This window comes from Anopheles funestus, chromosome 3RL, assembly GCF_943734845.2.
Source record: "Anopheles funestus chromosome 3RL, idAnoFuneDA-416_04, whole genome shotgun sequence".
In the NCBI taxonomy this organism is placed as follows: Eukaryota; Metazoa; Arthropoda; class Insecta; order Diptera; family Culicidae; genus Anopheles; species Anopheles funestus.
In genome coordinates, this window is record NC_064599.1 from 67,872,354 (window position 1) to 67,884,537 (window position 12,184).

The following is a 12,184-nucleotide window of genomic DNA, read 5'->3' on the forward strand; positions in this document are numbered from 1 at the left end:
TTCAACTCATAAAAGTTTAAGAAGAAAAAAAAACAGAAATAGACGAGAGACCTGGTCGCAATTCGGTCACAAGTGTAAGCAGTACGCCATCAACATACAGGCACACCGGCAGGCAATTCCATTCTGTTTGGTCTTTCGCGATAAAGCTAGCAAAACGAAAGGGTATGAAAGCAAAACTTTTCGGCGAGCAATGTCAGTCGCCGAAAACGTCACTCGAAGCGAACGCTATGTGTAATTGGTACGTGAAAGACGGTCGCGCAGCATTTCCAGGATGTTGGAAAGGAACTACTTTTTGCGTTCGTTTTGCTAGCCTGCTGTTACACCGACATCGACTGCAACTGTTACACGAGGTTTGTGCCAGTGCCGGTTAAACGACGGGTTTTGGGTTAATTTGGTGTTGACAACACTTGCCAGTGACTAGTGGTCGTTGGAGGGACATGAATTTTTAATTTTGTTGTTTTGTTTGGGCGTTTTGTTTTGTTACGATTTGCATGAAATGCATTTACGCAACTTGCTGAGAAAGTGTTTTTTTCTCGGTTGTTTTATTTACATGAGAATTGTGTTTTGAAGCGTTTTACTGAATAAAAAGTATTTCAAATTTAAACTTGTTTTTAGTAAAGGTTATTGTTAATAATTTCAATGATGTAAAACGTAAAACTTTATTAAAAATGACACTTGAGGAGGAGTTTTCAATTATCTGGAAATAAAATCATTTTATGATGAACTTCATTCATGAAAGACTACACACAGGAATAGATAAAAGCATGAATCAATTCATGGTACTAATTTTTAGCAATAAAGTCTTCAAGATGCCTTCTACGACGTTTTTCGCCATCATTAGAAAGAGTTAGGAAAGAAACTCAATTCAAAGGAGTTGAAACTGAATTACTAAGTAGCTTAAGGCTCTTTTGAATTTGCTTTTTTTGATACATCAGTTGTCCTCGGATTTGTATGGCCTACAAAAATGTTTTAACTCGTACTTAACCTAAATAACCTTTACAACGTGGAATAGACGATGCTCCCTGAACAGAGGTGTAGAACGGGTTGATATAATATAGATCTAGGACAACATTTAAATAACGGTGTATCACCTGAAGTTGAATTTCCGGATATTTAACTAATCTATTTGCGCTTTGGACAACACTTCAGACTAAAGACCAGGAACATCGTCTAAAAAGAAAGATGTAAAACCACGCAAGGAAACTATATACCACAAAGAATGTTGGAAGACTATGTAACAGAACCGAATTCCTGGATATTGGACCACTTTGCTCCGACGATGTTCAATATAATTCTTGAGGATGTTTGAAGAAGTGCGACTTCCGGGGTTCCGGCTTTTTTACCAGTTTCCTTAATGTCAAGGCTTGGCGAAGGAACTCCTCGAAAGCAAAAATCCTGATCAGGATTCTGGACAAGCATATACGGCCCTACTAACTTTTGCGTTGCAAAGGACTACCTCGAAACACGAAATGTCAGATCTACATTATATAGTCATCTGGGATCTTATATAGTCATCTGGGCCATAAAGCTGAGATCGCGTGATGTAGACAATGCATTAGTTTTGGTGACGATTTTAAATGATGTTAAGCCTGTGACTTTACTAAAAAAATGAAAAAAGTCGTAATTAGGAAACAGATTGTTCAAGTACCTATTGCAACATTTTGAGTTCTACCTTTGGGTGAGTCAATAAGGTTTATATTGAAAAGACACTCAAATATTCAAATTTCAATAATATTGCATGAATTCAATCAAATCTTAGCACAAGGAACAACTTTAACAATCGATTGAATTTTACACCTTTTCGAGTGTTTATCTAATAACATGTAGTTACATGTTTTATTGAATAACAATCAGAACTTTGAAACTGGCAACAGCTTATCGTTTCCCAGCCATAGAATCACACAACTAGAAAACTTTTCAACAACCTTTCTCATGTTCAATGCTCTGAGGACTGACTACCTTGTCCTTACCAGCAATGTAGCAAAGGTTTTGTAATAATAGTTTCGACATTTACACTTACTTTTCCTAGCGGTTATCGTGAAGACGATGACACATCTATGCTAGTGTTGGCAAACACCAACGCACACTAGCTGCCCACAAGTGGCTCATCCGTGGTATACCATCAGCTAGACAAGATTACATAGTTGCTCTTTCATTTCATTACTCTTCGGCGTGAAAGTTGTAAATAGCCCACTCAACTGCACTGATGCAACAAAAGTGTCAGTTTCTTTAGGGTTTTGTGTGGCACACGGTGAAAAGCGTGCCACTTGTACAGGACAGCCCGAGGGATTGATACTCTTCCGTGGCTGGCGCCCGGGTGATATGTTCCCGCTACAATTGGAGAAGGTTATAATGGCACCGTAACATACACACCCGGAACAGGGCAAAAGCACCATGAAGATAATGTTGCTTGGCGACGAAACGGTGGCGGGTGTGGTGGTTGTCAGGCGTGTGAAACCTACGCGGAAAAACCACTTGGGATGGAAGAATTAATGCAAACACTCCGAGGGAGCAATTATAATTTCTAAGCTGGTACTAATCTTTTAAGTAGCAGAACACCTGGTCCCGAGTACCGATTGCCATCCGGGTGGTGTCTTTCGATTGTTCGAGCAATCCGTGCAAAAGGTTCGTGATCGTGATAAAGTGAAGTGTTCGCAGCCGGAAGAAGAAAGAGTATCGTGAAGAAGGTGAGAGCCACTTCTATTTTGTCGGGAAGAACTACAGGTTGATCCCGAAGGAAAGCTTCGTGGAAATAGGGCTGATGACACTAGGCTAGAAGAAACCGGCAGAGACTGTGCACGCTTTGTGGAGAAGTTGTTACTCGGATGGGAATCTATTCTTTTACTTAGAGCACTCTCTTACACTGCGGGACAATGCTAAACAAATTGTATCATGAGTGGTTCCACAGACTGTGCCAGTAAGACTTGAAACTTAATTTTAAGGATAGGTAATTGTGTGGTGTAAAAATATATTGACTTTCTAATTAATTTCATAGTAATTAATAAGGAAAAGGAAAAGGAATAGGACATCAATTAAACTATTTTTTACAGAATATTTGTTTTATAATATTTAAAACTATTTTCTGTCCCCAAACCTGTCCTCAAACCATCCCATAGTGCATAGGGCTGCAAAATAGCAACATTTCGTACCGGCTGCCGCAAAGATGTGCACGAAACGCGAACACTTCCCGGGCTCCACTTTCGCAACGCGCCGTACGATCGGGAAGATTTAAGCAAACGATAGGATTAAAGTATAATTAAAGAAACGTAACAGTGACGAGAAAAACGAGGGTCGGTGGTCGAAGCTTTTTGCCAGCAGTTTTCCCAGCACACGGGCAAGATAAGCACGAAAGGAGGCCTTCCAGATGGGGTTTTCGTTGGCCCCGGGTTCTGCTCCGGTACCGTGATCGTGCTTTTAATTTTCTCCATCACAATTACAGCTGCCCATGGCACAAGGCGGAGTGGTTTCTTAGAGGTTGTTTCGCTTTTTTTTCTTCTTCTGTTTCCTCCATTTTATTTTTACTCCACTTTTGCCTCTTTTTGCGGCGTTGTGTCGCGTTGCTGGCAAACATGGGGTTTAAGTGCCATCACACTACACTTTCAACGATGGTGGTAACGAAACCAGGGTTAAAGGCTCGCCTGCCGAAGCCGAACCGAATGAAACCCTTTACCGGCTTCCGTGCATTGGGGCCTTTGGAGAGAGCCAGCGAGCAATTGGTTGAACAGGAAAATTAATTGAATCTTATAAATTGAAGCAACAAGAAAAAAAAGCATCGGTTGATCCCCACCATGAGGAGCAGTAAAACGATTTGTTGCCCCTTGTGGAACCGACGAATCCCAAACGACTAAACCACTGTACGGGAAATAACGATTCCCTTTGGTTGATTGTCGATTTTGAGAAAGTTTCAGAGAAGTTTTCTTGAAAAAGAAAAAAGGAATTAAAAAACGTTGCTTGATCATGCCCTTTTAATTATTTTTAAAGAGTTAAGAATTTAAATATGCGTAGGAAAAAATATTTTTTAATTTTTATTAACTAATGAATTATTTATCAACAATGTTTAATGAAACGGTTTAAAATTCTTTTTGAGAATCCAAAATTAAAAAAATGACTATTTCCGTTTTTGGAATATTGCCAATGTCCCACCGAGCTTTCATCGTGTGTTAAAAGCAAAATGGCGACATCCATCCTCACCATGCATTCAGCCACGCGCCCAAAAACGGGAGCCGAGCAGATGATAAAGAAGCAGTAGAAATAACATTTAATGTACCGTAATCCCAATTCCCTAATTAAATTTCTGTACTCATGACACTCACTAGCATCGCCATGTTGTAGGCGAACGTGCGTACCGTTGCGGAAAAAGATGCATCGCAAACGGAGGACAACGGAGACAAATTGGATGTCGTTGTCGTTGTCACTGTTTGTCATGATGGTGACCAAAAAAAAAAAAGAAATGGAAGCAAAAAACCATTTCGAGCTGGAAAAAAAGCAGACAGAAGCTTTCCCCACCAGCAAAAACCCCAACCATTGCGTCAGCTCTCCAAACGGTCTACAGACCACAGACCGAATGGACGAACTCGATCGATCACCGAAACACGAGCCAGTCATCTTCACCGTCGACGCAACCGGAACGGTTGCAGTGTTGTGTCCTCACTCACCTGTATAATTGGCCTAGATTGTAGTGCGCGTTAATGTGCTCGGATGCATATTTGATAGCCTCCCGGAAGTGATACTCGGCCGTGGCGAACTGCGGCATGAGCGTGCCGATGTTGTTGTGTGCACTGGCGTACGTTGGCCACAGCCGCAGCGCCTCCCGATAATGAGCGATGGCCGGTTCGGGTTGCGACGAGTCCCGCAGGAAATTGCCGAAATTGTAGTGCATTTTGGCGTTGTGCGGTAACGTTTTCAGGCCCGAGCTGTGAACCACCGTGACGGGGAAAAAGGGTTAACAAAACGTGAACATTACCCCCCCGGAAACACGGATGTATGCGTTTAATTGATTTTGCGTCTGTGGTTGTATGTGTGTGTGGGGAGCGGTTGAGTATGCATACCGTAGCAATGCTTCGCGCGAACTCCAGTCCTGGTTACGGGCGATGGTTTTGAGACAGCCGGCCGCCAGCAGTACGATGCTAAGCAACAGAATTGGTCTTCGCAGTCGGTCCGAACGTTCCCACAGTCGCTGTGCACCGTACACCACCAGAATCAGGCAACCCATGCTGTGTCGATTAGTTGGTAGAGAAAGGGATGGAACGATCAGATAAAGTCACATGACAGAAGCTATGGATGGACATTTAAGTCAAAACAATTTGTACGCAGCGTTAACTAAAGTGAAGTAAAAAATAAACTAATAAATCAAAACGTTTCCATATCATAATAACAATAAAAGAAGAAAAGTAAATAAATAAATGAAGCAAATAAATAAAGAAATTAATAAATAAAACACGTTATGTAAAAATTACTGTGCATGAAAATCCATTTTAAGAAGAAGACAAAAAAACGAACAAATCGATAAACCTGCAAAAATACCAGCCAAACACAACACGAAAAGTTAATAAATTATGAACTATTTTTTAATATATATAAAAACACATTTTTTCACTTAACTCTAATAAAAACAATACATAAATTCAAAAGCAGCTTTAAAATGTACAAATCCATGAAAATAAATTAGTAAATAACGAATGATTAAAAAAATATTATCATACATTTCCCTCCTAATATTAATAACAAAAAAGATTGCAAACAAACAAAATTATAAAAATCGAATGTAATGTTAACGGAACAATATTTCAATTTATGATTCGTCTGAAAGACCACCTTTGCTCTCCATAATCATGTAAAGTGTACATATTGAATGAAGTTGATAAGTTATAAAAAAGTTTTTTATAAAAATTACCATTCACTACTGCACTTTAAGCAATTCGCTAATGTTTTCCGGTGAATTGACTTCAAAGCAAAACTTTGATTCATTTTAACATCCTTCATGTGGGTTTTAACTTTGTCATTGCACGTGGGTTTCCAAAACCCATCAATTTCAATTACTTATTCATATCAAAATAAGTTTCCAGCACCCATCGGAAACCACAATTCCAACAAAGCGGATTTTGTATCAACTTTTTTATAAATCATTGAATGCAGCATCAAGCCACACACTGGTATTATAAACTATATGTCAAACAGAAAAAAGCGGAAAAACTTTTATTCTTTTCCACGAACTCACTCGATAAATGCTTAACGTGCAGAAAGTGTGTTTTTTTTTCGTCAACCAGCGCCAACCTGTGCTGGAGCTCAATTAAAGTTTTGGACGCTTTTCGCTTCGTCCGGCCGGTTGGGTAATTGGTACGATTTGAAACTTTGAACCTCTTTTTATTTCGCAACCTTTCGTAATACGGTTAGATAAAGTGCACGTGTGATAAAGTGAGTGAGTGTATATGCCTGCCCAGTCTGAAGCCATTTTTTTTCTCCCGCATACCTCTTTACGGTTAAAAGAGATGGGAAAAGAATTACACCGAGTAACCGCTCATGAAATGCGTTTTTCTTTTTTCTCTTTTTTTGTTTTTTTTCTCCTTTGAAGCTTTGAACAGACCAAGCTGGCACGTTGTTTGATAAGGTTTTTTTTTCTCGCCCATTTCTTTATGGCATCCATGTCTGGTGCACCGTTTCCGCTGTGGAATTATTTCCCATTTACCCGGAGTTTGCCGGGAGGGAAAGTTTGTACCGTCTCTGTTGCCTGTGTGTGAATCACGAAAAGGAAAGAAACAAAATGGTAAACACAAACCTCAAACACTTACCTAGGAATGTAGAGAACACGCTCGGCAACGACGAAGCCCACCGTTACGACCAGGTTTGTGGCGGGCAGAAACGGTAGCACTAATAATAGAAACCCTAATACCACCGGCACGTGACGCTGATGCTGTGAAAAGAGGCGGAAGAAAAATAAGCCATGAAGAAAAATAAAATTTCCAACCCTTATGAATGGAAACGCGGGCCACATCGAGGATACGCAGTCAGCTGCCAGGCGCCAAAAGAGAGGACTGAAGATGGGGACTTAAACACAAAAAAATGGCCATCGCTGGGTCTGGGGAGCTTTTTTTTTTTGGTTGTAAAATGTCGAAGCCGGAAGCGGAAATCTTACTGTTGCAGGTTTTTGCCATCACGGCCCAACGGAAAAAGCTGCAAAAATCAGTGCTATTTTCCCATCGACTCGTAATGGAAGGAGAGAAAAATAATACACGCATACTGCTTAGTGTCGTAGCGACTTGACCGAATCGAATCTACGTCGATATGAAGTTCGAGTCAGCTTTTTTCATGCGTTGCTGTTTTTCTCTTTCTCTCTTCCATTTCTATTTCTTCCTAACCTAAAACCGATCAAGGAAAACGTGTTAGGGGTGGAAGGTTTTTTTTTTCAAGAGCTTTGACTGACTATGGGAGGAACAGTTTTATTTTTCAAGTCTGTCTGTAACAGCTTTCCTTTTTTAGGTGGTAGAATTACACGCAAAAGAAAGTCAATTCCCGGGTGGACTTCAGAACGTTTGGGTAATGTGAATTTCACCATACCCACTCCACTGCCATCGTTTTTGTGAGGCATTCCCAAGCTAAAAGCACCACCGTACAATTCACTCGCTCTCGATATACTGCCTAATGAATACGAATGAGATACGAAAGTTTTCATCCAACTGAGCAGTGCCGGAAGATGAAAGAAGTCGTTTGGACCCGTAAAGAAGAAGCAAAAAAAAAACAAACAAACACGCACGTACATCAACCACATACCGTTCATCTTCAACCTCCCCAGAAGAAAAAAAAAACACACACACACACGCCCCAAAAACACAAGCTTCGATCGTCATTCGAGGAAACCATAATAGAGTAATGATGGCTGGTGAATTGGAAAACAGAAGTCCACGCTGAGTTTCCGATCCCCGTTTTCCATCGCACCCTTTCCCCCCCCCGGGAGGAGGGTATGTTTGGCATGCTTAAAGGTCCGCACTATTACACCGACGGCATGCTGAGCGCCATCTCCCATCGTGCGAAGGAAAAGTTTAACTAAAAGTTTATTTAATTTATTCATAACGTTATAGGCCCCAACATGGTCGGCTCACTGTTGTGGGGAAGTGACAGGGTATGGAGTAGGAGGGAAAAGGGACGGGGGTTGAAGGGGTGGATATTTTGAGTGTAAAAATGAGCGGGTACCGTTTGGCCACAAGTAAACCATTAAACTTACCAACTCTCCTCAACATTGTTTGGTTGCGCATTGAGTTGAGCAACTATTTCACCATGTAAGTGAAGAGATTTTACCCGAACGCAAAAACCTCCCAAACGGGTGAAGGGTCGGTACGGTGAAGGTAAGAAGCGACCTTGTAATAATACGGTAATAAAAGAAAAACCACCTCCCACTACCCACAAGAATGCCGAAATACTGAACTGGCCCTTAACGAAGTGCTTCCTTCGAATCAATTATTTATTGTGCAGTGCACGCATTTCCATCGCTGCTCCCTCGGCGTGGAGAAAGTTTCAATTAAGTGTCGTCCTTTTTGAGGGAAAGGGGTGGAGGAGGGGATGGAGGGAAGAGCGTCCCCTTCCACCACGATAGCACGTGGCTAACAGTCGATGAAGGTGGTTGAATGTTTACCCGTTCGCTAGACTCGCTCCTAATTAATTGCGGTTGAATGTCCAGGGCATAAGGGCTAGGGCACTGGTGCCGAATGCTACTGTGTGAACGTCACATTGAACTGTGGCAGGAAAATGGTAAATCGTTGCCTAGAGCAACTGTTTATTGAGCTATTTTATAGCTTCGGAAGAAAGTAGCAACAAAAAAAAACATCCCATTCCGTGGTACACGGATCCGTACCATGGGTGCTGAATTATTCAGTGCAGTTAAGAGGTCTTTTTCATTACATTGATTGCTCGAAAACATTTAGTCTGATTACTTCGAAATGGGTTTTACTCGCTTTTATCTTGTCTAGCAATATTACTGCAGTGATAGCAGCTCGTTTTTATCCATTTCGTTACTACACTGTTTAAAAGCATTAAAAAATAATTAAAAGATACTAATTTTCTGCTATTTAATAACGTCATTAATTATTATTCAGTCAGTTTGCTAAATAAAGCTTAAATTATTCAAATTAATATTTAAATTTTTATCGCGGTTTCGCAATGAAGACGTTGCATGTTTGTGATTTGTGATTATTGATTTTGTTAAAAAAAAAACAATTTATTAATTCTATGAAGTCGAACAAGGCTTCCCGTAAGTATTATCTTTAACACCCAACCCGAATTATTTCTGAAAAGTAAAAATATTTTGAAATAATAAATTACTCGCAATCAATTTCGAATACTTTAGGTTTTAATTTGTGTGGTTTTAACCTGTTCAAACTTTACAAATATTGCATTACAAGGTTTTCAAATGTAGGAGTACGAAAGTTTTAAAAAAAGTCTCACAAATATAGACGCTTTTACAGAACTATTGTCGGTGCGCTGCAAAAGGCTGTTCAAAACACGCTATTCAGAGTAATTCGAAACATGAGTTTGCGGTACATAGCGGCTGTTTTGTAAAAACAAACTTTAAAATTCAACAATTGAAAAAAATTGGGAAAAAATATACATTAACCTTAGTGAAAGTCAAGGTCAAGATAAGTAGTCAAAGCAAATTAAAAAAAGTTTAGTTAATGGAAATGTGACGTTCGCTTTTAGTTTCAAAAGTGTTTATATATTGAAGATTGCGCACTTTTTGCCCTTGAGGAAAAAAAACGAAAATCCTGCTAAAATAAAAACAGTTGCTTGTAAATTGTGCAAAAAATATCTCCAAGGTGTTCAAGTAATTCTGAGAAGCTTCTTCGTCTTCCGGACCGGATTTCCGGACCACAACCCAGTGTGCAGAACTCACGATTCTTTTACAAGTAATCAAAAATAGCAGATCAGGCCATCTGTGGAGGTCTTAATGTCACACAAGCTGAAGTTCTAGAAATTTTAAACTAAACCTCAAGAATCTGCCAAAAAATGTATCTACTTTTTCGAACATATTTCCCCTGAAGTAAGGTTAATCATCTGTGCTAGTATGCACTAAACTATCACTCTTGATTAGTTCTAATGCTAATTTCCCCAGAATGCGTCTCCACACATACTGTCAAATCTTATCCACATGATTAAATCACTAACTGACTTACTGACTCTTAGTTTTATAATGTGTAATGTTGATCTTATTAGTAATTCCAGTTTTAATTATAATGAGAAAAGCTTACTTTATCTTGAAATGAAAATTCTTTCTTTAACAAAGTCCTTCTTTTATCGAATTTTTTTCGATGCATACATTGTGAAAGAAAAAAATAAGTTTACAATAATATTTTAACTTACTTTAACTTATTCATTTCATTGTTAAGGTTTAGGGCGAAAAATCTCTAGAAGATTACAATAAGTTTAGTTTAATAAGTACACCAATCATAAAAACCCTCATAAAACACGATTAACACTAAACGGGATGGGGAAAACTTGGGAATCCTTTGATGTAAACGATGTGTAATTAAACTTTCTTCACCATATTTAAAGTACCGCTCTTGTTTTAATAGCAAATTTAATATTTATTTTATCGCAAACATTCTCATCGAATCCGAGCGAACATCCTTTTGCAGCATTCTCATTTTTGTGCAAAACCACAATCGTTAGCTAATAAAACACCGATCTGTGGTACAACCCACATAACAAAACCACTCGCCATGGATCTCTTCAGACCCTTTCGAATGATTCGGTAGGTCATCGAAGGTTTTCCTTCACCCACCCCGAGTGGCTGGCCGGTCGGTCCATTCTTTTCGGAACGATTTGTTACGAACACCTATCTTACCGGTTCCATACGATCGACCGCTTCGTTAGCTCCGTTACACCACAACCTTAAATGCCACATCACTTCATGAATGGGAAAGGGGGGGAAAAGCGTTGGGGGCTGGAAAAACTTTACACATCAGTCGACCAAGGGCTTCAATTTTACGATTACCGTAGTTCCTGGTGGAATAGAGAAAAAAAACGGTGAAAACTCCACCATTTGCTTTCCCACGCGGCAGGTTTCGGTTGGGATGTGCGAGCGGAGTGTGAAAAATTAATTTCTATCCCTCGAGACAGGATTGGGCTCCTTGTGCCAGGAAGGTACCACACCGTATCGATTCGAAGGGTGCAAAAGTTTTTTTCGTATAGGAGGGGTACAGCTATTCGTTGTGTATATTTTTTATACTCTCACCCTCCATTGTGGCCTATCCTGCCCAACCAGTACCGATAAAAAGGGAATTGATTGCGGGGTTTTGCGAATCTTTGCGAAACTGCACGGGGGAAATTACTAAGTATCCTTCTCGATGTTATCCTCGACTAATTTCATTTTGTCTATTTATGGTATTGCTCAGTCGTCCTACCGATGGTTTGCCGCTTGCAGTAGAGACAGTAGAGACAAAAACTCCGGTTCCGTACCGGGCACATCCTTCAACTGGCTGAATGGAAGGTTTGGTTGTGGTTTTGGAACGACCATTTTCCGGGAGCCCAAGACCCTTCTAACGTGAGTGTACGTGTGTGTAGCTGTATGTCTATGCGCGTACGTGTCGACTCCACCCTTGTATAACTTCATTGAATAAAATTGCGTACGAGTCCCCGACCTTGCTTGATGCTTCGGGAACTAAATGGTAAAGATGAAGATAACGTATTGAGAGGGTATTTATTATCGTGCAGTGTACGTACCACATCTACTTTATTAGTCGCAGAAGCTACATGATGCTCCTGCTTCCCACAACTAACACGAATGCCCATTATGGAGGTTGTACAAAATGGCGAAGAAAAGCAATAACCGAGCAATGATTCGAGTGTTTTTATGAGATTGAAAGATAAGATGTTCACTTTTGCTTTCAACTTTCATTTCCCCTTATTTTTCCCTCTATTATACAACCACACACAAACACACACACACACACACACACACACACACACACACACACACACACACACACACACACACACACACACACACACACACACACACACACACACACACACACACACACACACATACATGGACACATGGCTTTTATGCCAACATCACCAAGCGCGTGCAGTGGAGTTGTTTTTCTCTTGCCGCGCGCTTACATGCGCTTCTTTTCATTTTCTGTGGGTCAAAGCATGTCCCCCCGGTTTTTGTCTGTCCAGTAATAAAGTCATC

General features: G+C 40.2%; 1 protein-coding gene across 4 annotated transcripts in view; it reads right to left on the reverse strand.

Moving 5' to 3' along the window:
- Nucleotides 1-12,184, reverse strand: part of LOC125769016 (protein O-mannosyl-transferase TMTC1-like) — a 148,320-nt gene that overhangs the window by 7,309 nt on the left and 128,827 nt on the right. For all 4 annotated transcript variants that reach the window (XM_049437391.1, XM_049437389.1, XM_049437390.1 and 1 more), the window contains 3 exons: nt 6,789-6,910; nt 5,049-5,213; nt 4,656-4,913 (listed from right to left, as the gene is read on the reverse strand). In XM_049437391.1, the coding sequence (XP_049293348.1) occupies nt 4,656-4,913; nt 5,049-5,213; nt 6,789-6,910 (545 nt within the window). The remainder of the gene's footprint in view (nt 1-4,655; nt 4,914-5,048; nt 5,214-6,788; nt 6,911-12,184) is intronic.